Consider the following 24492-nt stretch of genomic DNA (forward strand, 5'->3'; position numbering starts at 1 on the left):
AAAAGAATCAAATGCTCCTAACTAGCTATGTGTGAATGGTGTTTGCATGAATGCATAATTTTATTTTTCCAAGAGTGATCCCGCTTAGGTTATCACTACTCGAAGTTTATTAAGGTTTTGTCACTGAAATGTTACAACACCTTTCTTTTCGACTGGCGCTTTCTGAAGAAACATTTAGCCAGGTTGTCCCCACTGTAAACCTCAAAGTTATATCCACTGGGACGCTAAAATTTGTACCATCATTCTCTCACAGTAATTTAAGGGTAGAAATACGTGGCTTTTCCTCAGTCCTCTTTTATCACAATTCGGGTATATAGGATCTGAACCGTTCTGGTTTCCTACACCATTCTCAGGGTGTTGTTCGTACTAAAGACTTATGCGCAAATGAGGGCTCTCTTCTCCGAGGTAACTTCTTCCCATTGCTTGATGATCATTGCTTGCTTGTTCATTTAAGCTTTGCCACCAACATGGCGCCTTGTCAATCAACGCATTTGAAAATAAAAATCCAAAGAAAAAGTCTAGATTTAGACTATTCCTTCTCAAATTTCCAACCTTTAAAATTGGTGTGTTCTAAACAATAATCCTACTTTAGGCTCCTATATTATTTAGAAACTTTTCAGAGTAATAAGCAAAATTTCCTTTGTAAAAGTTTTATTAGTCCATTAATCATTATTCCAATGCGACATGCTCGCAAGAAGGTCATAACAATGGATAAGAATAAAGTTGGTTCTGAGCATAGCTCGAAAGAACAAGTTATCCAAAAATAGTAAAGAAGGTTGACAAAAAAATTGATTGGGAATGTATATCTTGGAAAAGAATAAAAGGTATTCTGAGAACAACAAATAATATGAGAATTGGGTGCTTTAGATATCGCAGCTTGAACTTTTCTGTACAAACTTTCTGAAGACCATTTTGAGTTGGACATGTGTTTAGGAGATCTACAGTGCTCTGTCGATGCCCCAAGATGTCGCCTATCCTTTCCTGTTGATTCAGGCATAGCAAGATCGTCACATGCCTAATTTGGTCAAGATTTGAATTGCTCTGATCACCTCATGCCCCATTCTGATCAATATTTGAGCTGCCCTTTTCAGATTTTCAACTCAAATCCCCTTTTGCCTAAGGCGCCCTTTCCGAGTTTTCCCCTTAGCTTCTCAATTTTTCAATTTTCATTTTCATTTTTCAATTTTCATTCTCATTTTTCATTTTTTCAGAGTGCCCTTTGCGGGTTTTCACCTTGGTCCTTTCTCCTTCTTTAAACGAAGTATTTCTTGACTGGATCCGAGTTTATAGGACTAGCAATCTCACTCAAGATCAGTGCTCTTCTGAAGAATGTCTTCTTTACAACGTAAGGACATTCCTGGTTTGGCATTCATTTCCCCCTGGAATCCTTTTAGAGAGGAATGATCTTTTTCGACATCCAACCCTCTCATGGAATTATCTGAGATGACACTATTCATTATGGGCTCGTATCATTTGTTTCTGGTACATCCGACCCTGAAGAATAGCTTTTAACCTTTTTCCTAGGTTCAACTGATCGCATCACGATTGGATCCATTCTGCTTCATCCAATTCTAGCTCAACTAATACCCAGAGAGAAAGGATTTCAATAGGTAAAACTACCTAAACCCCGCAAACTAAAGAGAAAGGTATTGCCCCGGTACAGATGTTCGTCAAGTAAGGAAGGCAACTAGTAATTTCTCATGCCAATCCTTGTAAGTCTCAGTCATTTTCCTTCAATTTTTGATGTTCAACTCTAGGCAATTCAGTGACGAATCGTGGTGTCCACTTCTGAGTTAATTTGAGACCTCAGCAATCGTGCTATTGTTTAAGCTCAATGCATTCTCCAATACCCTCTTCTCTGAAATTCTGTATCGGTATACGATGACTTTGGCTCATGAAGTAGCCTCTCAAAATGAAGCAATGTCCATTAGAGGTCTTCGATAATGGTGATGTCCATGCTTCATTGTGCTCAAAATTTGAGTCGCCCTTTTCGGGTTTTCAACTCAAAACCTCATTTGGTCACAAAGCGCCCTTTGCGGGTTTCGCTTTGGCCTTTCCTTTTATTTTTCTTTTTCTTTTTCATTCTGATTTTTTCATCTAGATTTCTCTTTTTCATTCTTCTTTCTTTTTCTCAGTTTCATTTTGATTTTGATTTTGATTTTGATTTTTTCCTTCTTTCTTCTTTTTGTTTTTTGTTTTTTTATTTTTTTCATTTTCATTTTCATTTTGACTTTGATTTTGATTTTTCTTTTTTCTTCACTTTTTTGATCTGAGCCTTTTGGGATGCAACTTTGACAAAAACTTTGGATCTTCCTCTTTAATCAGGATGGACCCAACAACAACTTGAAGAGATGGAAATTTGACTTCAATTGGGCAAAACTATGCTGACTCCACGAGAAGGGCATTACCCCGGTAAAGAATTACATCGTTCATACTGTAAATTTCTGACATCGTGCTGTTGTGCAGATTTCATTATCGGCGTTTAACCTAAGTATATCCTGGTATGATCCTACAAAGATATCTTCGAAATCTAGAGGTGCCTCAATAAGGTGTTGCTTCGTCTCTGCGATCAGGTCAATTCTAATCTTCGCCAAGCTCACAATTTCTGATGATTCCTTGTGAGGTAGGATCTGTCTATCCTCTTGTTCAACCATCTTTAACAAGTCGGGAGATAAACTACAATCTTTGTCATTTTCAAAGCCCTGGGATCCCTCTGAACACATGCCCCGCTCAAAAAGAAAATCTGAGTTTGCAGCAGTTTCATTCATGTCATTGATATTTGAGGACTCATAATAAGCACCAAAGAATATACAAAAGGAATGTATACATTTATGAATAATTATTTATACAATATGATTATGAATGAATGAATGATGTGGAAGAAAATCCAAAAGAATGAGATATTCAGAAATAATTGTTCAAAAAGAATGAAAGAATATTGGCTCAAAAAGGAATGCAAAGATGTATTTTATTAGAATAATGACTTTCAGACATGAGCCTATTTCACAAAAGAGTTCTTATTGCCTCTAGGCTAAAAGCAACAAGTGTGTTCTGAATATTACTCTGAGTAAGCTCTAAATACTACAGGGGTCTCTTCTGCAGTCTAATTATTCAGAACACTCTCAAGTTTAGAAGGGCGAACATCTAATAAGATCTCTTCTTCAGTTGTTTCTTCATATTCGGCACTGATGTGAACATTTCCCAACATTTCTTCATTCATCGCATTCCCTTCATTATTCGTATGATTGAGCAGCGGGTTTTCTGTACTGATTGAATCATCAAATTTGACAATGCCCATTTTGATAAACCTTTCGACCAACTTTTTAAAGGCAGTGCAATTCTCTATTGAATGCCCCGTAATTCCCGCATGGTAGTCGCATTGTGCATTCATATCGTACCATTTGGGATAAGGAAGTTGTAAAGGGGTCAAGTAACGAGATGCAACAATATGCGCATCGAACAAGCTTTGATACAGCTCCTTATATGACATCGGAATTTGTGTGAACTGGAGCTTCTCAGTACCTGGTTTCACTCCAGGTTCTTACTTTAAAGGGCTCTGATGGCTGGTGGTCTTTGTCTTTGGCCTGCCCACAGTGATTGGTTTTGAGTGGCCCTTGTTATATTCGCCTACATTATCCCTTTTATTCCCCTTCTTCCTTGGGGACTTTGTAGTGTTTGGGTACTCTACCCTCATCTGCTTTATTTCAGCTAGATTAGCAACAGGATTAACTAAATCGTTCCTCAAATTGGATCCTAAGCCTGTTAGGTAATTCACTGGTGTCGATGTACCAGTCTGATAGTGTTGGGATCCGATAGTAAAAAGTGCTCCTTGCGGACGCCCATCTGGCTGAACCTGGACACTTGTCGAAGTACAATCTAAGGAATAGACAAGATCCTCATTATCGACCCCAAAGTAAACCACCGGGTCATTCACTTCTTTTGACTTTCTAGCTAGCAATCGGTTGAACTAGTTTATCATAGTTCTCCGTAATTCTAGCATCTGATCTCTCATCTCCTGTTGAAATTCAGTCAATTGCTTCTGCATCTGAATCTGCATTCGCTCTAACTTTTCCAACCTTCATTCCATTTTTCTAACCTTTGTTTGGATATCGTAAGGGTGTTTGGTTGGTTGGTTTTCCAGGTTAGCTGGAATAAATTTACTTGTTTAGACTCTTTCAATAGATTTTAATGCATGTAATGCAAATGCATGAAATGAATGCCTAAAGAGACGTTGATTCTGATTCAATTACATTTAGAAAACTTTTCCAGAAAGTAAATTCCCTTACATAAAATGGATACATGTACGGCTTCACCTTCATATTCCAAGAAACAACATCGGTCTTTTTCTTCATCCGCATGTTTGAGGTAATCTTGCTAATAGATGCCATTGCTAGCTCCACTCTTGATCTTGGTTGCAATCCATCACCTGCCCGTCCTCATAAGGCTCGTCCGGCTCTTTAAGGGGTGGAATGTTGAAGGCTCTTAGACAATTGCCTTGAATCCTCAGGCCACGAAGCAGGGTCACGAACTCTTCCATCGCCATTCTTGTGTTTCTCAGAATATATTCAGGCAGTCGTATTGTTTTCCACTTTATCAAGGAATTCGTATTCCACGACAAGCTTTCTAAGTTAGTAATCAAACTTGAATCAATATCTCTTTCTTAAAATGCAGATGCAATGCAATCATAACCAAAACACAACAAGAGGGGTTAGCACAAAACAGAAGTAAGCAAGGAAAACAAAAGTACCTAGTCGGGTAGTCACTAGGGATTTAGAGTGGCTCCACTTAGGATGTGTTCTGAAGTCCACTATATGAGGTTTGGCTCTAAAGTACGGGTACCCGAACCAGCAGATTCCTCAATCCTCACCCATTATAGGCTCATATGGACTGAGTTCAGTTCAGGGGAATACATTTCCCTATGGCCATGCGGAGATGAAAATCTCACGAAAACATAGGTATGGATGTATCCCGGAAGCGATTCACTATCCCATGCGGAGGTGAAAACCTCACGAAGGCGTAGTTTCTCACTCCCACTTAAAAAGGTGTGACCAACGGTCATGCAATGCAATATGCAGAAATATACATCTAAACGCAGTAATTACAAACAAGATGATAAAAACTGAAATAAAGACAAATGAAATGCAATACAAGGATCGTGTCAAGTTTTCCATCTTTGACAAAAGACAAAGTAACCAACACATGGCTCGACTCTCTTATTTTACCTCCCCAGTGGAGTCGCCAAGCTGTTGACACCATTTTTTTTGTTAAAACAGGGTCGACTAGGATTTTGAAAAAAGAATGAAAACGGGAGTCGCCACCAATCTTTTTTTTGATAAGGTGTGATCGGGTCACCTCGAAAAATGGTTGTTTTTAATAAATGATTTAATTTTTATTAAAAAAACGATTTCGGTCTACGAAATTTAGAAAACGGGTTCGGGAGTCGGTTACGCACGAGGAAGGATTAGCACCTCGATACGCCCAAAATTGGTACCTAGTTGATTTATTAATGTCTTGGTGTCGAAAATTAAAAAAACTCGAAAAGAATTTAAAAATATGATCCCTCCTTATATTGCTATTTTAAAAATGTCTCGAATAAATCAAAATGAAAAATGCCTTCTTATCTCGAATTAACAAGATGTCACATCCAGTAAGTTAGGACACGACACCTCGTACTTTTTTGAGAGTAAGCTTGCCTCTTATTTTGTTGTTTAAACTTCATTTATTTTAATTTTTAAAGGATACTCGGTTATTTAGGATCAACGCGAGAAAATCAAGCTCGAGAAGTTAGGGCACGATTTTCTCGAATTTTCTAAATATGGAATATTGCCTTTATTTTCGAAAAATCCTCGTATCGAGAAAACAACGTGTCATATCCAATGCGTTAGGACACAACATATTGAAACCCCGATAATGAGCTTTTATTTATTTTTTATTTAAAGAGGATTCTCGATTATTTAGATTCGATGAAGAAAATTGGAACCCAACACGTTATGGCTCAATCCTCTCGAAGATCCCAAATACCGAGTATTACTTTTATTTTCAAAATCTTCCGTTTTTACAAATCTGAGTAAAAATGGGTGTAATAAAATAACAATGATGATGATGTAAGTAGAATGATAATACGAGCAATAGCATCAAAGATAAGATAAATAAAAAGGATGAATCAACAACATACAAGAAAACAAGCATATAAGCAAATGAGATTAAAATATTTTAAAATAATGATGAAAACGTAAATAGATATAATTATAAAGAATGTAAGAAGATATATATGTAAGTATACATCAAAGTTTAAAAATAATAAAAATATAAGTAAATAATGATAATTTATATATAAAAAAATGTCAAAAGTATGTGCGTATATATGTATTTTAAAATTATAAAACCTAAAAAGTATATATGTATTTAAAAGAAATATATATATGTAAATAAAATTATAAAATATAAAAATATATGTGTGTATATATTCGTGAAAGTAGAAAGATGTATATAGACAAAAATATATGAGTACGTATGTATGTATGTATATATATATATATATATATATATATGAAAATAAAAAGGTATATAGATTATAGAATATAAAGAATATATGTATGAGTATGTATACATATAAATTGGGAAAAATATGTACGTGTATTATAAAAATGCATGCATGTATTTATATTGACTTAAATCAAGTAATACAAACAATAAGAAAAATATTAGGTAAATAAAATATACACATATATATAACTTAAAATAAATAATAAAGGAACTCCCCTTTTCTTTAAAAAAAAAAAAATTAAATGAACTAAAGGATGAAATTAAAATCAAACCAAAATCCGGGGGTCTAAACTGTAAATAAAAAGCTCAGGGACTGAACTTGGATACGCCTAAAGACTGGAGGACTGATCAGGCAATATGCCCCAATCCCAGAGTGCAGCGTTTCAATGCAAATGACCGCACATGGTCAAAGGACCAGACTGAAGCAGAAACAAAATTCGCGGTCCAAATAAAAAAAATAGAAAGGTCAGATTGCGCATCAAGCGCAAGATGGAAGGACCAAATGCGCAAATTACCCATTAGGGCAAAACATGCGCATATCTCCATCAAACGGCACCGTTTAAATGTTTTTATTACTTAAAAAAAATTGAAACCCTCATTTGCAACCTCTGTTACAAAAAGAAAAAAAAATGGGATCCTCTTCAGCCCCCTCCCACTATTCGGCCACGGAGCCACCGCTTGCGCCGCCGGGATCAAAGACCGACGACGAAGAACATAGGCTTTTCAGCCCTTGTTTCGCGGCGTACCCGAGAGTCGGGTTTCCAACCCGAGGGACCATTAGACCCACCTTAAGGCCCGATTCCGCCGACGGCAAAGGAGATCTCCGTCGACAGAGCTACGCGGTGGTTCCAGGTACGCTTCTTTCCCTCTTTTCCCTTTTTATTTTCGTAGATAAAAAGAAATAAAATAAAATAAAATAAATAAAAAATAAATAGAATAGAATAGAACACTAGATCTGAAACAAAAAATGAAATATCACATTGGAATATTTTTTATTTCCCTTGTGTTCGTAAAAAGAGAGGAAGAAGGCTACAATGGTGAGATTTCGACTTTTATAGCCGATCTATATAACTTTTAATTTCTATTTTTTGTCTTTTTGCTATTTGTTTCTTCTGTTGCTGCGTGTTGCTCATTTTGCAGGTGTCAGACGCGTTGGTGCAGGCGACGGCAGAGGCGTGCGAGTAGGCCGGCGTGTGCTGAAGGCGTGACAGAGGCTGAGCGGCGCACATGGGCAGTAGGGGCTGCTAGGTTTTTTCTAAAATGTGTTTAGGCTATTGGGCTTATCTGGCCATTAGGGTTTTTTCTGATTTGGGCATATTGGGTCTTTGAACTGTAAATATTTTTATTGTTATTTTTGGGTTTTGGGTCTGGGCAAAATTTGGCCTTACAATACTAATTTTCGATTATAATCATCTCATTTTAAATAAATATAAACAAAATATATATTTGATGCATTAATCGATACCTCATATACATAAATCATATTTAAACAAAAACCTCAGGAATATAAAAAAAAAAAAACAAGAAATATATATCCATATAAATGTTGGCATCTTAATTGAAGAAAAGAATGTTTGCTAACATGTTTTGTCATACGTGAATTTTTTCTCTATCACAAGTGAGTAGAGTTCTGAATTTTATTCAATTAACGACTGTTATAAGCAATGAAAATTAACATCCAAACTTGGAACCCCATGAAGCTTTTGCCGATATCACGAAACATAAATTCAGCAGGCCATAATTTACTACATGAATTGCATCAGTAAACAAATTCTATTCATCAAATATATCCTAAGCCCTGTGAACTAGGACTTAAGTTTAGCTAATATTATTTCCATTTTATTCTATTTGTATCATGTTTATTATATATTGTAAACATTGAGGAGGGAAAGAGCTAAAAATTGTAAAATCACGATAATAATGTGAATTTTAAATACCTATCTCAAACTGCTCTTCTGTTTTTGCAATGATGGGTTTTCGCATGGTGGAGGAGGCACACCAAAGATCCAATCAAGAACATTTAAGTACTTGGAGTTAAACAGTTCCCTCTCCTGTGCGTAGCAATGCATTATGATAGCTGTCGACAAGCTGAATATCATCACGTCAGGTCTCTTCAGATTCTTCGACCGTGGCAAATACCCGATGTCAGCCACCCATGTAAAGAAGCTCTCTATGGCTCGTGCAAGGCAGTAGAGTGATATCTCCATCCGCCTGCTTTTCTTCTCAATAGCAACACTCAGACCGGCTGGAAACTGCACAAAAAATGGACTTAGGCTTACAACTTATATGTTAAAATTCTATGTTACTCGGACACGGTCATGAGTTTCGATATATGAATTCAAGATGGATATATTTGTTACTTTTTTAAGCCTTGCTATGTATTTGTCGAGTCATGGATGTTTGAATATATGTAGAACATGGGTATTCCAAGTAGGATAAATTGAAAGAGTCCTTTACCGATCCAATTGCTATCAATGGTATGCTACATCTTCTCAAGAACCCAAACAGCATGCAAGTCCACATCCTGTTTAAAAACTTAGTGGTTAGCTCAATACAAAGGCCAATATTTTCAATGAAATTAGCATGAGATTGTTACATTGCCATTTTTAATTTGACATGGAAGATTTTAGGCAAACATATTAGCCTATTCAAAGCCTAATAGTCTGTGGTTTATTCAGAGTCAACGGTGTTCATGGCACTGCAATCTTACACAACTTGATGTATGACATAGCTAGATATCGCAAATTAGTAGTAAAGCCAGTAGCTTTCATATAAATGATTCTTTTCTTCCAATTTCTAAAATTCACTGCTAGGAAAACATAAACATTCCTTTTTGTTTTGGATCTCAAGAACCACATTTTATCATGCGATTGATTTTGTTAAATTCAACTATATCTTTTTGCTAAAATTACAACCAGATGCAGAAATTTCTAAGTCGCTTTCAACTAACAATTTCAGGAAGATATTCTCCCACTGTTTTCTTTCTAAGCGTATTTACCATGCTTTAGTTATTTTAACGGAAAAAATCATATCTCAAGGGAGAAGTCTAATTGAAGTTGAAAAACATTAGAAAATACTGATCATGGAGAAATTTTTTTTTAATATAATGCATGGCGCGGTAGAAAAAATATAACACTAACCAAGCTGATGTGCAATAGGTGGCTAAAAATAAGCTTGATCTGGCAATATCAACAATACCTTTTCCTAATATTGTGCAAGGCCTGCATTAAGTTCAAAATAACTTTGTCAGAGAATAATTTTAACATGGAGCTCGAGAGGGGAGGAATAAAACATTTGACAAGTCTACCAAAAACTATAGGATCCAACATAACAAGCTCAACCTCAATCAAATTGTAAAATGGCCTTTACCTACTATGCTAATCATGGAGGGGCAGCGCAGAATAAACAGAATAATACAAAGTAAACAAGTTCCTTCCTTTTTTCCCAATAAAAATAAGTAGGCAAACAGTAAGTGAAAATTTCACCCAGCTTAAAAAAAAAAGTCAAGAACAAGAAAAAAGTCTAACTGCGTTACCTTTTGAAGAGACCTTGATGATGAACTATCAAAGCAGGAATCAAATAAACTGGAAGGTATACTGGTAATGCCCTTTTATATGCTTCAATAAGAAAAGTAATTGCATGTGCTCTGCATGATTTATTCCCGTGTACCATCTGCAAATAGCTTGAGAATTTAAGCTTAATTCTCAGAAATAACAATATACTTTACTGGCAAAGCTTCAAGCATTAGTGGCTTGACTGCTTGTATTCGAAGTCCATTATTAACTTTCTAAAGTTATGAGTCATTTAAACAGAAATCACATACAAAATGATACCTACAAGAAAATCAGTTTTGCTTCAGCTATCAATATTGATTAATGCAAGTACTCCAACGATCTTATCACAAAGGGAACAGTTTTTTGGAAGAATATCTTGAATTGTAAATTGCAAATGAAATCTGTTTGCAAGGCCTATGAGGACTTCAAAGAATGATCAAGTGTGCTACATAGTTTTGGCTAATACGGATAACTCCATATGATAACTATATAATTTTAAAGCTGTCAAAAACACGTGCTTTTTACATTTACAAGTTCCAACAAGAAGACCAAAAGCACTAAGTTAGTTCAAAATTTGAGAGTTACAAGGCAGCATTAGGTTGATGACCAGACCAACTGAAGTCACGTGGCAATAAAATACAAGGTTGCTTTGTCTATTCATATAGCTTCATGTGCCACGTACTTCTGTTTTCGAATTTTCTGTTTGCAATCTCTGATAAACTATAATGATGGAGAGTTTTTATCCCCCAAGAACGAGCATTATGAGATATGAAGAGAATGAGGGAAACTAAAAGCTAGATGTCACTTCAAATTCATTTCTTAACCAAAGGTCCAAAACCACCTTACTTGGTTTTCTTGCAAATAATTATATACAATGTGCTATAACTTAATAATCGTGAAGACAATAATTGAGATACATATCTGTCCTGGTCCAGATCCTGAATGGAAAAAGATGCACCCGTCTTTGTTGGTGTTATTCGAGATATGGTCCTAAATGATTAAAACAAAATGGAGATGTCTTATTTATATCGGACACTGTAAAGAGGGAAAAGGCTTTGTTGTTATTCTTTTTGAATCAATGGAAGAAAGAAGGGCAAATAAATAAGGAATGCATGCCATGAACAAGGGTTCGTACTACTCAGCAGAACAACCAGAAGGAGAAACAAGGATCATACCGAACAAGGGATTTTCATGTTTGGATCTAGTTTAACGTCAACCCCTGTTGCCTTATAAATTTTCTCTATTGCTTCCAAAGTAGTGAATGGAAGGTCACTTGCTAGCTCTTTTACACCTTGCAGTATGACAATGTCTTTTCCACCATGTTGATTGAGAAAGGACTTATATGATGGGGGCAAACAATCTTGCTTCAAGATGTAAGAAGACCTGAAAGTATAAATGCTCCCACTTGAAAACAATGCCCAAAAAGGTAATAATAGTACATTTATCATCCTTTTAGGAGAACTAGTAAAACACATATTATGTTGAAGGATACAATTACATGTACAACTTGTAAAGCTACACAATGGCATACAGCAACTACCATGATTAGACAACAACAATTGCAATAAAGTTTAATGGCTGAAATCCAAATAACCAAGAGAATTTAACAGGAGTAACATACAATATTTCCGAAGTGGAGAGACACATAAGGAATATGTCACCATGCTTCCAAGTAAGAGGTTTACAAAACTTCCCAAACCGTTTACTCTTTATTCCACAACGTGATGCCAATACGGCAGCTTGCATGAGTATGTATATAGCCAAACTCGTATGTCGCGTGTTAGATCCGGTAAGAAGCATGGAAGGTCCTGCAACCAGCCCGGCTACTAATGCCCGCCATTTCGCGGTCCTTATTCAAAATTTAACACTCCACTAAATGAAACTCGAGTTCATAAAAACTTTCATTTCAAGTAAAGATAAGAAAATTAAGATTAAGAGCATTGCCTGTGATTTCCTCCGCAAGCAGCAACGGTTTCATCTACGTAAACAAATGTACCAGCAAAAGTACCAAGAAAAATACCGTATCTCAGTGTCTCCTTAATCGCCATAGAAATTGCTTCTTTATCAGAAAACGCCTCAACTTTCCTAAATCAGAAAATTGTTATTATTTTGTTTTGTTTTCAAGCAATTTAAAAAGAAGTGATCAAAATTTATGAAACAAATTACTTTGGTTTCTTGCGCCGCAAGCGTGCGAGAATGGAGAAGATAGCTAAGCCACCTTGCAGGCCAGCTCCAATTGAGAAGCCTTTAGCTGAAGCGACGAAAATTCTCCGCAACCTCTCGGAATCAGTTAACAGGACTGGATCAAAACCGAGCTCAGAGGAAGAACATGATGAAGGTTCAGACCTCGGGCAATGCATGCATGTCTCGTCGTGCGATGCGGAGATACCGAAATTAGTGGCTCCATCATAACCACCATTCTCGCCGGGAGAACAGGAGCAGCAACATCCACCGTTGATGGCTCCGTCTCCGGACGGCGACATGATGAACCTACGGTTTCGCGTAGCGGAACTAACGAAGTTTCTTTTTGGAAGAAAAAAAATTCAGGAAATGATGAATTATTTTGGAGCCTGCAAGGTTGGTGGGAAATTAAAGAACCGAAGTTTCAAACTTTTCTGCTTTAGGGATTATCGAGTAGGCCATTGATAGACCGACACGTGTACCAATAAACTTTCTTTTGTTGCGGTTTTTTCCGGTGCTTCCGAGTCCAAACATTTCATTCTCAGTCGTCAAAATTTATAAACTGTTATAAATATTTTATTATTTTTCGAATTTAATCTTTTATCGGAAGCAGTGTTTTATATCAATTATATTTTTTTTATGTTTATAAATATTTTATTACTTTTCGAATTTAATATTTTATTTTTATTTCATAATATATTATAATCACGAGATTTTTTTTTTAAATGGATCTCCTTTGAATTTTCTTCTTCCTTCTTTCTTATAGCCAAGTTCTTTTAAAAATATTCACCCCGGTACCGGTAAGAGAGAGAGAGAGAGGAGTCAAACCACTAATTCCTAATTTTTCTTTTCGAGCCACCTAGCTTAAATCACTTATTGTAATGAATGCAATAACATTTAGAAATCTTATTAGTGTGGAAGTTTATGAAATATTTGATATGTATCTAATGGTTATTGTTAAAATCTTTTATATGAATTAGTATATGATGAAGTTGATATTGAAATTCTTGAAGAATTTAGAAGGGTAGAAGCATATAAAATTTCAGGAAATTGTTCAATATATTTGTATAAACATTTATATGAATTGAAATGATTTCAACATATATGGTAAATTCAACTTAGCGAATAATAGTTGAAGAAAGACTATAAAGTGATCCAAAATACATATATACATATTTTAGAATGATCATGAAGTTTGTTATGATTATTGTTGGAATTTCAAGAGATCAAAATATATTTTTCTTAAAATTCTTCCTCACTCATGACTTTTAGAAGAATGATGATATAAACGTCTATCAAACTCATTTAAGTGATCATAATTTGAATATATAAAATATGAGATATTATATGATGTTGTCACAAACGGAGTAAATATGCATTGTACTATTTTTTACCTTAACCGAGATTTTTTTCATTGAATTTTCTTGGTAAGGTTTTTAACGAGATAACATGTTATGCGTATTATAGATATGTGCACTTTTTTTCCCTTCATTAAGAATATTGTTCCACATGGTTTCTAACTTTGTAAAATTTTAACGAGACACATTATCTACTAACGAACATCCTAGGGGTATTATAAATATTTTATTATTATGTGGGTGTCGATCAATATTAAAATAAGTATGATATGTATTAGGATTTTAATATTTGATAGAAGTAGAGTTTTATACCATGTATACTACTTACTTCTATAAATATAAACTTAAAAATATTGTAAAATATTTTCATTGAGTAAAATACATAATTATTTTTGCGCTTTTTATCTTTATTTCATAACATAAACGTAATAATAAAAAAACATCTTGGGTTGACTAACCGTTGATATAATTCTCTTGGTAAATTATGATACATCGTCGGAATTTTATAACTAGGGCCAGTCACTAGTTAGCAAAAATCACCTCAATTGCCTGCAAATTCCAAATTCCAAAATCTAATATTATATTTAATTTCATTTTTATGCTCTTGTCATTACTCCTTGTATTTTGATTTTCTGTTTCTTTAGTCTATGCCAAATTTGTTAAATGATATTGAAAAAAATCAAGGTCTTTCCCCGATATCTATACACTTTAAACTTTTAAAATTTACTTCTTCTATTTATTTGATTTAAAAGATAAAATCCATAACTTCTAGCTTGAATATGCAACATTTTAATTTTCAAATGTTTGATGCAATAATCAAATTGTAATTGAAAACACACATTAAAATATAGAAAAATTCAATTAATAAGGTAACAAATTTTAATTTTTAAATTAAGGAGTTTAAATCTTAGAGTCAACATTGTTGTGAAGATTTTCTTAAACCTGATTAGGCTTAAATAGTAAAAACAAATCTTGAGATTGAAAATATAACAACTAAATTTAGAAATCCAAACCATTAAAAACATAGTTAGAGAAATGAATACAAAAAATGAATTTGGGTGAGAGATCTATATTTTTTAATGTTTTTAAAATATAAGTGGATTGCATATGCCTTCCAGTGGAGGCAGAATTAGACGTGAAATGTTTTTTATCAATAGTAGTTATAAAAAATATTGCTACCAGTAGGATTATTTTTTAAAACAACTACCTTTGAGAACAACATGTTGGAAACAACTACCTTGGGGAACAACCTTGCAAGGATAGTAAGATTCTTGGGTGTTCATTATTGAAATATCTTGAAAGAGCATTACTTAGATATATATTTTGTTAAGTTTGCTTCTTCAAATTTTTTAGAATACAAGACGTTTTCCTTACCTCTTCATTGAGCAAACAGTGCATTTACACAACGGGTGTAACTTTCATGTAACCCTTCTTATACCTATTATTCATATAACTTACCTTCCATTATTCACATTTAAGTAACTTCAACCACATCCATAACCCATTATTTTATCACATTCATTTCAACCTTCAAGGACTTGAATCTTTTGACGAACTTGAGTACTCTAAAATTCTCTTTACAACTCCCTTACTATTATTTCTGCAACCACCATGGCTCTCACTTTTCTCAACCTCCTATAGTTTACATCACCGCCTAACACAACACTTTCCAAAATCTACTTCGTTATTGATTTGTAACATTTCCTCATTTAACCAAAAAAACCCCTTACAAATGCCAATATTGACTACTACATTTCAGTGAATTGACACGAGGTTATTCCGTCTTTTTGCCCAAAGATGGTGACAAATAGTTGAATCCTTCTTATCAAAAGTTCCAAATAATTTGGAAGTATCAACTGCACGTCATTCATAAAGGCTTAGATCATACATCCCCTCCCCCTTCTTCAACCACCCAAGGTCCCATAGAAAATGCTTAAATGCAGTACTAAGCTCCGGATCTTAAGCACCATAAAGCGTCAGAAAACAGCATAAATAAAAGCAAGCATCGAAACTATGGAAGTCAGTTCAATCAAATTGGATGGTCGGTCTATCAATCAAGAAAAGGATTTAAGATGTCAATAAAGGTTTTCTCTCTTGTCAAGTACAAAAATATGTGAAGAACATCAATGATAAATTGACAACTGTTAAATTTAAATGACTAATACTTACCACTATGAACCTTTGTGCTCTGATCATTTTATAGTCAATCTACAACATCCTACCAATCCTTTTCCTGAGTGGATCCATTGTCTCTCTTTAATTCACTTTGAGAACAATCTTCATAAACTCGTAAACAAAATAACTGATTGAAGCAGAAGGAAGGACCTGACAATGAAACATATTTCAATTAAAGAGAATAAAAAACTCGGCATCAAACAAGATACTGTATTGTGGAGAGAAGCATATGAGCCACATATAATGGAGGGGGGTTAAGTGTAATATCCCATTTAAACAATTAGCCGATCATATGTTATGGTTATACTATAATCTAGAAAAGAATCAAGTTCAAAGAACTTCAGAAGAGCACAGAAACATAATAGTGAGATGAACTGTCATGCTCTGTTGTTATATTAATTGTTTAACCCCATGTCTGCATTTATAGAGCAATAATTAGCATAAAGCTTTTCAGAAACAATTCAAGAGATTTTATTAAAAGCTTATCCACTTACTTGTAGCAAGCTGGGAATTAGCCCAGCATAGAGAGCAGGAATTCCTCCTTGCTCAACAATCTTCAGACCAGTTGCCAGTGCGCCCATTTTGCTTGCCTGGACTTGCAATTGCAACTGTCTTCTCACAACCTCAAATGGGTAAGTAGCAACTTCGGCACAAGCACCAGCAATAGCCCCATATAGTAATGTCCTCACTGGTCCTAACTCTAGCTGATCCAAAGCATTCAGATCCTGCCCCATCTGTCTCATGTTCTGAATTCTTTTCCGACCTTCCGGGGAGTGCAGATAAGCTGATTTCAGCATATCATACACACTGTAGAATACTGCAGCTGAAGGTGCCATGCTTACAATAGAGGGCACTAGACCTCTGTAGAGAGAAAAGAATCCTTCAGTTTGGATCATGTGGCGAAAAGCACCAATTACACCACCTAAGGCTTCTCCACCAGGAGCCACCAGCTTAGTTCGGATCTGTACAACAATAATAAATTAGTAGTAAATAACTACCCTCCTAGACAAAGATGAATATACAAAACACAAAACAGGGACAGGAACAGAATGAAATAGTCGGTAAAAAAGGACCTCTCAAAGTGTAGCTAGTTACAGTAAGCCCGGAAATTAACAAAAGCAATGAAAGGTCTAAATACCAATCCTCCGCGGAGGAACTTATCATATTTTAATGTAGTTTGAGTATGTATCAAACATTTGTAATATATCTTTAAGTATTAATCCTCTCAATCCCACTTTGTTATTCAGTAAATATCTCAAATAACCACGTGGGATTCTACAAGATGTCCCTGGAGCCACTATCTTCACCTTGGTAGGCCAAAAAATATTATGTTAGACTCGACATTGCAAGGGCAATAATGGGAAATTATCTCGATCTTTTGGTCCAGAAACCGTTCTCCTAAGACTTAAGACTAGAGGATAACATTAAAATTGGTCTGTTATAACTTTGTTCAGCCTCTAATAACACAAAGAATTAACGACTGCCCATTGCTATTTACGACAGTTGCCCCTGATGTACAATATAGAAGTACATACAGCCATACGCAGAACATGCCTACAAGAGTAAGATCAAATTGAAGATAGAACAATGAAAGGAGGAACAAAATCTTAGGTTTCGACATACAGTATCAAGAGGTAAGCAGAGAACGGTAGCGGTAATGCCGGCAGCAGCACCAGCAATGAACCTCTCAGAATTTGTGGTCTCCTCATTTCCAGACAGTCTAAGCAACTGTTTCCTATACGTATCGTAAGCATAAAAATTCACAGCTTTGAATGGAGCCGTGCGAAGAACATTAATTAAGTTCCCTTTCCAAAATCCAAGTAATCCTTGCGTCAAAGCAATCTTCTTAACAAGCTCAAATATATTCCTTTGTTCACCACGAACTATATATTCCAGCTTTAATCTCTCTAACGGAGCAACAAATGTTCTATACCATTTCAAACAATAATTAGAAACGCAGAGGGCCCTAGGCAAATTGGAAATGGGGCGTAGCTAAATGACGACGAAAATTGTCAACATTACCTGGAAACCATGGCGGCGATAGCCCCAGCCCACAAATGCTTTGTAGTATTGACTGCGCCACGTCGCGTTACCCTAACTTTCTGTTTGACTTGAGCTACAGCCCCCTTGTTTTTCTTGTTTAATTCATTTTGTAGCTGACATTCCTTGTGTTCTGAAACAAGCCCATCGCTGCTCAAGCTAACGGACAGAAAAAACAAGTCCTGAACGGCGACCGACTCACGCTTTTGCCTCCGAGAAACGCAAGCCGTGTTTTTGGAAGGGGGAGAACCTTTAAAAGGGGAAACCAAGTCAAGAAGGGAAGAGGGGAAACAAGGATCGATGAATAAACCACCGGGGACGAGCAAATTAGAGTTAGAGGGAAAAGGGAGGTAAGGTTGGTAGTCGGGGAGGGAGTTTTTGAATTGGAGATGGAATTTGGGCATTGTTAAAAACGGTGGTGGAAATGGCGGGGTTTGGTTGTTTGGGTAAGTTTGTTATGTTAAGGAAGGAAGGGGAGAGGGGTCAAAGGAGGCAGTGAAGGAAATGGTGGGAAGAACTCGGCTGTGGCTTTGCATCCATCGCCGAACCAGCTATAGTACAAGCTCTGCCTCTTGACTCTCGTCTTGTGTGAGTGACCCGAGTCGGTTTTGTTGCCCTGATATTTTTATTATTATTTCATCTTCTTTCGTTTTTTAATTATTTCCCTTTTGGTTCATGATATAGTATACTTCTATACGAAACCCACACTTATCCACAGGTACTTCTGTTGTAGGCTCAAAAAAAAAGAAGTTTAGGAAAAGATAAACGAAATCAGTTAATATAAAAAATTTTAACGTTTTTATATTTTTCAATTTTTATTTTAATAAATTATTTTACCGGAATGACCAGTCACAAGTTTTGTTTTATATGAAAACATATATTAAGATTTTCGCCCCAATTATCATATCATTGAAGCAATTAAAGAAAAATAAAAAGATTAGAACAAGAAACCGAATGTGAATGCTAGATTTTAGCGAATACCATATTATGGATTTAACCGTAACCATAGGATCTCTTTTTTCCACATTAGCCAAACTCTAAAAACATATTATACCTGATGCTAAAAGTGTTAAAAAGGAAATTTAGATTTCAAACTTCAACACCACATTGCTTTTATAGATCATAAAAGGATGTCTTAATCATACCAAAAAAAAAAGTATTTAATTATTCATCTATTTTGAGAATTTTTAGTTGTTGATATATTATTTAATTCTAAATTAAATTACAAAATTATTAAAAACATTGATATCATTATAATAAAATTTATTATTTTTAAAACTTTTTCGAAATTTTAAACTTTTCATAATCGAATTAGTGTTAAGAACACGTAAAAGATATGTAAGTTTTTGCAACACAATGAGCCCAGCGTCTCGCTTCCGTTCTTACGTTAAGACTGATGCCATTACTTTGGACAAGTCTGACTTGTCGAAGCATGAGCTGGATATACTGAGAGGTTGAAGTGAGCTTCCAATCCAAATTAGACTTCCTTAATAGGAGATTAACCCATTGTTTCTCTTTGTTGATGAGCTTACAACTACTAATCTAGTGCTCAATGAGTAGAATAAGAGATGACCAAAAGATGAAGATTTTTGCTTGCAATTTAAAACATTCCTGTAGGCTTTCACAAATTATGTAGAAGACACCTTATTAATTCTGGATGATCGTAGTACATCCGAGCCTATTTGATGACTACCATTTTGCATACACAAAAGCAAGTTTCCCAGTTGACCAACTTATCATGCAAAAGAACTGATCTAGGAGGAGGACAGTCTCTGCATGGATGGATATATAATTTGTCAATGAGTCAAAGGAGGTTGCGATTGAGGATAGTAGGTTGTTGAGCCAATGAATCACCCCACCGGGGTTGGAGATGAATCTATTAAAAATGACCTTTTTCTTGGCTTTCCAGATGACCTAGAGGGTGCTGGTGAATGGTGTGTAAAAGTATTTAGCATCTTTTTTTTTTTTGGATAGAATCTAGCATCTTCGGTATCTCCATTACCTGACCATTGGAAGATCCAATCCGTGGTGGATCTTATCCCAAGTTGATCAGTTCTCATTGAGAGAGGGCTTTCAAACCAAGTGGCTCTTGCAAAGGAACAATGGATGAACAGGTGATCAATGCTTTCAAATCCAGAACCACATCAAGGACAAGATATATCTAGCATTACATTGCTCTTGTAGAGCTCCTTTTTCACTGGTAAGCAATTATGGGTGGTTTTCCATATGAACATAATAAGCTTGAAGGGCATCATGAGTTTCCAGAGAGCTTTCCAATAACTTGAGCTAGCGTCTTGGCCCAAGATATTGCCGTGTATAGAATACCAAAGAAAACCATAAGCCCCTTTGACTGAGAATTCACCATTGTGTGCATCTTTCTAAACCAGTTTATCTTTTCCATCGATGAAGGAATAAGGCCTGGTTATGAGTTTTTTAGCCTCGGCTTCAGTAAGATTGCTTCAAACTTTTAAGAGATCTTAGTCTTTTTTATTCGGTGTGCACTATGATTGAACTGACTTTGAATTAGAATGAGTTTTAACAACATTGGAATTAAAGTTGTCGGGGTATGGGGATGCCCAACTATTGTTGCTACTCCAAATATGAGCATATTTTCCTTCATTACAAATGTCTCTGCCACGTAAATTCCCTTTCCACATCCAATAATTAGAAGTCTGAGCTTCTACAATCTCAAAGCGTCAGATTTACAAGGCTTTGATCTCAAAATAGAGGCCAATAAAGAATTAGATTTTATCATCATCCTCCATGCTTTCTAACTTAGGAGGGCTCCATTTGTAATGTGCTTAGCAAATACCCAATCCTCTTTTAGAGATGGGATAGAAACGTTTATTCTAATTGCAAGATGAACTTTCCCTGACCCACTTTGTGTCCACACCAGAATGAGCGAATGACCTTGTCAATTTTATCACAAACATTGACAGGGGCTTTAAAGACTAAGAAGATGTAACAAGGCAATGATGCAAAAGTCGATTTAATAAAGGTAATTTTGGCCCCTGGTGACTACATTTTGCTTTCCGTTTGTTATTTATTTTATCAATGATATTTTAAAAAGAATTCATTCATTTTTCGATAGTTTCCATTTCAACTCCCAAATGTTTTCCCGATTTATCCATATTTTTTGCATTGAGTATACGACAATACCATCTTTTTACTTATGGTTTTGTAATAGTCATCTACAAATAAAAGATGATTAATAGGAGGGACACTTCTACCAATTTTGACTCCCTTTAAAAATTGTCAAATTCAACTTTTATTAGTATAAGAGGAATGATATTATATAACAAAGCACAATTTGGTAGGGAGACAAGGGCCTTTTTGTCTGAGTCTACAATTAAACTTGAAATTATTTAAGAGGTCGTCATTAACCAAAACATGGTAGGCAATTGTTGGGACACACTAAAAAATTATAGCAATCAATTTCTAGCTAAACCCCATTAGCTTAATAATAAATTTATGGAAGATCCAATTAATTTTATCAAAAGCTTTACTTATATCGATTTAGGGAGCTTTTTCCTTTAGTCTTCTGTCTAATGGTATGAATGATTTCCTTATCAAGTATCATGTTGTCAAATATTAATCTACCTAGGACTAAGGTGTTTTGGTATTGTGAAACCATGTTTGCCCTTAATAATTCAACCTATTGACAAGGACTTTGGAAATGATTTTTGTATGCATGTTACAAAGGCTAATAAACATATAATCAATAGGTGTATTATGTGAACACTTCTACGGATTAAAGTGATAATAGTATTAGTGAATTCTTTTAGGAAGAAGTCTAGATCAAAGAAAGATAGTACAAAATGGGTTGTCATAGCTCCACAATATCCATAAATTTTGATAGAAGATGTTTGGTTTACCACCAATGCTTATGCCTTAATGGATCAATTTGGAAGATTGCATCTTTTACTTCTTGTAACACCCCCTAACCCCAAACCGTCACCGGAACAGGGTTATAGAGTATTACCGGACATATCTGATAACTTATAACTAATTCACAAATAAATAACAGACATAGCATACTTTAATCAAATATGTCATATTAGTTCCATTTCATACTTATAACCAATTTAAACATCGTTCTAAAACCACAATCACAAAACTCTTATACTTAACCTATATATCACTTAGGTACATGCCACATTATCAAAACAAAAGTACATCACCAAAATTTCTCTGAGGTCGGGATTACTCTGGATGCTGGACCGAGCACTGGCTTCCTACTAACCTGCGCACGGAAACAACCGTACGCTGAGCATGGGAATACTCAGTGGTATTACCATAATTCAAATTTATAACATTAATCGATAATTTATATACATTCAATTTGTATCTACAATTATTTATTAATTATCTCATACTTTAAATCAACTTGATCATTAATAACAATAAGCAATATTTCATCTTATATTTAAGTGTATTCGAACTTATTTCACTATAAAAAATTTATTAGATTTTTCCACATCTCATTCTAATAACTCATTCCAGTTCATACAAATCCAATCAATTTATCAACTCATTCATTATCATTTCTATTTATATTCAATTTATACTCTTAATCTTTTAATAAACATTTAATATATTAAATCAACTTGTTTCAACAACAATAATAATAACAACTATTTTTCAGTTCGATTCATTCATTTATAATCAATTTACACTTATAATCTTCTAACACTCAATTTATACATTAAATCCATAAATAAATTTCAATAACTTGTATTCAATTAAATTCACATATTATTTCACTATTTCAAATCATTTTATTTTCATTTTTCATTTCTCATTTCTCAACAATGGCTATTTCAGTTTGCTTCTCTTTGCTTATATTTTTACATCATCTCATACTACCAAAACTATTTCATGAACTATATCATTATCTATTTCTTGAACCCATGGTTCATACATTTCATTTCCATATGTCAATTTAATATCTCATTTTGATTCATATTCAAGATCATTCAATAAAATTTATATTATCAAAATTATCCATTTACCCTATTAACTTGACTCGGACTTTGGCGGATACACGATTCCAACCAAACACACCAAGAACATTAATCGATAATTGATAATGTTGTTCGACACACAAAGTGCCTAATCGGTAACAGTAATAAGATATGATATGATTTCGACACACAAAGTATCGAATCGATAATGATAACGATATTCAACACACAAAGTCTTGAATCATAACATATGATAACGATAAGATGATGAGTCGGCACATACGTGCTCGATCGATGGCAAGCAAATACCCGTACTTTTCCATATCCTATGGCATGCCAACTATATCCGACTAGCCCGACTAGTTAATAGGTATTTAATTCACTTTTCAATTACAATTTTCGTCTTAGTTCAAGATCAATTATAAATTCCTTATTTCAATCATTTTCACAAGATTATAGTAAATTATTACTTCATAATTTTATAATTCAATGCATTATACATAACAATATTCAGTATTTTCATAATTCACTCAAGACTCAAAACAATATCCAAGATTCCTAATTGATTCGATGTCGGTCTCACATATCAATTTCCACTTTCTCAATTCAATTCCAATAAAATCCATATCAATCACCAATTTCAATATTCCAGTTCAATTCAATGATTCAATTCAAACCATTTCAATTTCTATTCAATAATCACATTTCAATTCAAATTTACTTTCCACTTTCTAATCTACCAATAGATATTCCGACATTCACATGTAATCATACTTGATTCATGTATTCACACTTTTCATATTTTAATTCACTTTTATTCAATTCATATTTTATATTTTATTTATTTATTTATTTAATGAAATTCAAATCACTAATTACTTTTCAATCAACATACAATTCAATATCGCATTAATTCTTTTAATTCAAATCATATCACTAGTAATTTCCATTCAATTCACATACAATTCAATATCAATATTCACCTTATTTTTATTTACTAAACATATTATTCAAAATTCAACAATTGCTATTTATAATTTCAATACCAATACGTATTTTTCATTTAATTCAATCATGATTCTTACCTCAATTTGCTTATCATGTATATTAATTTAAATTTTAACAATTAATAATTAAATTTGAATTATAGTAATACTAACGAAATTTCTCTCGAGTCAATCCTTGTCCACCTTCTCCTTTCATTTCTCGGACAATGACTCTTGCACGACATTAGCTACGTAATTAAACAATTAAAATTATTAATACACAATTCCATTAAAATATTTCCATTTATACCTAAACTTTACATAAACTCTAATTTAATCCCTTATCAATACTAATTTTATTTTTCCTAATTTAACTCCATATTCTCTCTTAATTCTCACTATATACTCATTTTAATTCTTCATTTTTATCATAAATCCCTAATTTCGAAATTCTCTCAATTTAGTCCCTATTAATTCAAAACTTATGTTTTATTTTACAAATCAACCTTCTACTAACTTCTAACTTAAAATTCAATCATTTTAACCTCTAATTTATCAATTAATTCAACATGAACAACATCTAAAATTTACTAACTTCCAAAATTTCAACTTAAATCAAGTAGTATTTTGTTCTAGGATTCCAAAATATCAAAACCATAAGAAAAAGGGACTAAATTGACTTACCAAT

General features: G+C 34.3%; 2 protein-coding genes across 3 annotated transcripts; both read right to left on the minus strand.

Moving 5' to 3' along the window:
* Window positions 1-8363: 8363 nt before the first annotated feature.
* On the minus strand, window positions 8364-12654 carry LOC105769935 (uncharacterized). 2 transcript variants are annotated; one of them, XM_012590913.2, is made up of 8 exons: window positions 12267-12654; window positions 12045-12185; window positions 11722-11949; window positions 11276-11483; window positions 10082-10218; window positions 9687-9767; window positions 9004-9070; window positions 8364-8798 (listed from the first exon to the last, which is right to left on the minus strand). In XM_012590913.2, the coding sequence occupies exons 1-8, from the start codon at window positions 12581-12583 to the stop codon at window positions 8484-8486; spliced, it is 1494 nt and encodes a 497-aa protein (XP_012446367.1). In that variant the 5' UTR covers window positions 12584-12654; the 3' UTR covers window positions 8364-8483. The 2 variants fall into 2 exon arrangements, with proteins under 2 accessions (XP_012446367.1, XP_012446368.1); XM_012590914.2 differs by having other exon boundaries at window positions 8662-8798; window positions 8907-9070.
* Window positions 12655-15663: 3009 nt separating this feature from the next.
* On the minus strand, window positions 15664-18502 carry LOC105770313 (probable mitochondrial adenine nucleotide transporter BTL3). Its single transcript, XM_012591456.2, has 4 exons — window positions 17837-18502; window positions 17438-17741; window positions 16309-16776; window positions 15664-15964 (listed from the first exon to the last, which is right to left on the minus strand). Exons 1-4 carry the CDS (start codon window positions 18256-18258, stop codon window positions 15896-15898), a joined length of 1263 nt encoding a protein of 420 aa, XP_012446910.1. The 5' UTR covers window positions 18259-18502; the 3' UTR covers window positions 15664-15895.
* Window positions 18503-24492: the final 5990 nt, after the last annotated feature.

Source organism: Gossypium raimondii, chromosome 5, assembly GCF_025698545.1.
Source record: "Gossypium raimondii isolate GPD5lz chromosome 5, ASM2569854v1, whole genome shotgun sequence".
NCBI classification, from domain to species: Eukaryota; Viridiplantae; Streptophyta; class Magnoliopsida; order Malvales; family Malvaceae; genus Gossypium; species Gossypium raimondii.

What these genes read in the sequence shown, in the direction of transcription:
- LOC105770313 (XM_012591456.2), bottom strand. Translation starts at nt 18,258, where the DNA reads ATGCCCAAATTCCATCTCCAATTCAAAAACTCCCTCCCCGACTACCAA. An exon ending in ATCGCCGCCATGGTTTCCAG is followed by an intron (nt 17,742 to 17,836) that starts GTAATGTTGACA and finishes GAAATGGTATAG; the next exon opens with AACATTTGTTGCTCCGTTAG. An exon ending in TCTGCTTACCTCTTGATACT is followed by an intron (nt 16,777 to 17,437) that starts GTATGTCGAAAC and finishes ATTGTTGTACAG; the next exon opens with ATCCGAACTAAGCTGGTGGC.
- LOC105769935 (XM_012590913.2), bottom strand. Translation starts at nt 12,583, where the DNA reads ATGTCGCCGTCCGGAGACGGAGCCATCAACGGTGGATGTTGCTGCTCC. An exon ending in ACCTATTGCACATCAGCTTG is followed by an intron (nt 9,071 to 9,686) that starts GTTAGTGTTATA and finishes GTTTTTAAACAG; the next exon opens with GATGTGGACTTGCATGCTGT. An exon ending in CATTGATAGCAATTGGATCG is followed by an intron (nt 8,799 to 9,003) that starts GTAAAGGACTCT and finishes TTTTTTGTGCAG; the next exon opens with TTTCCAGCCGGTCTGAGTGT.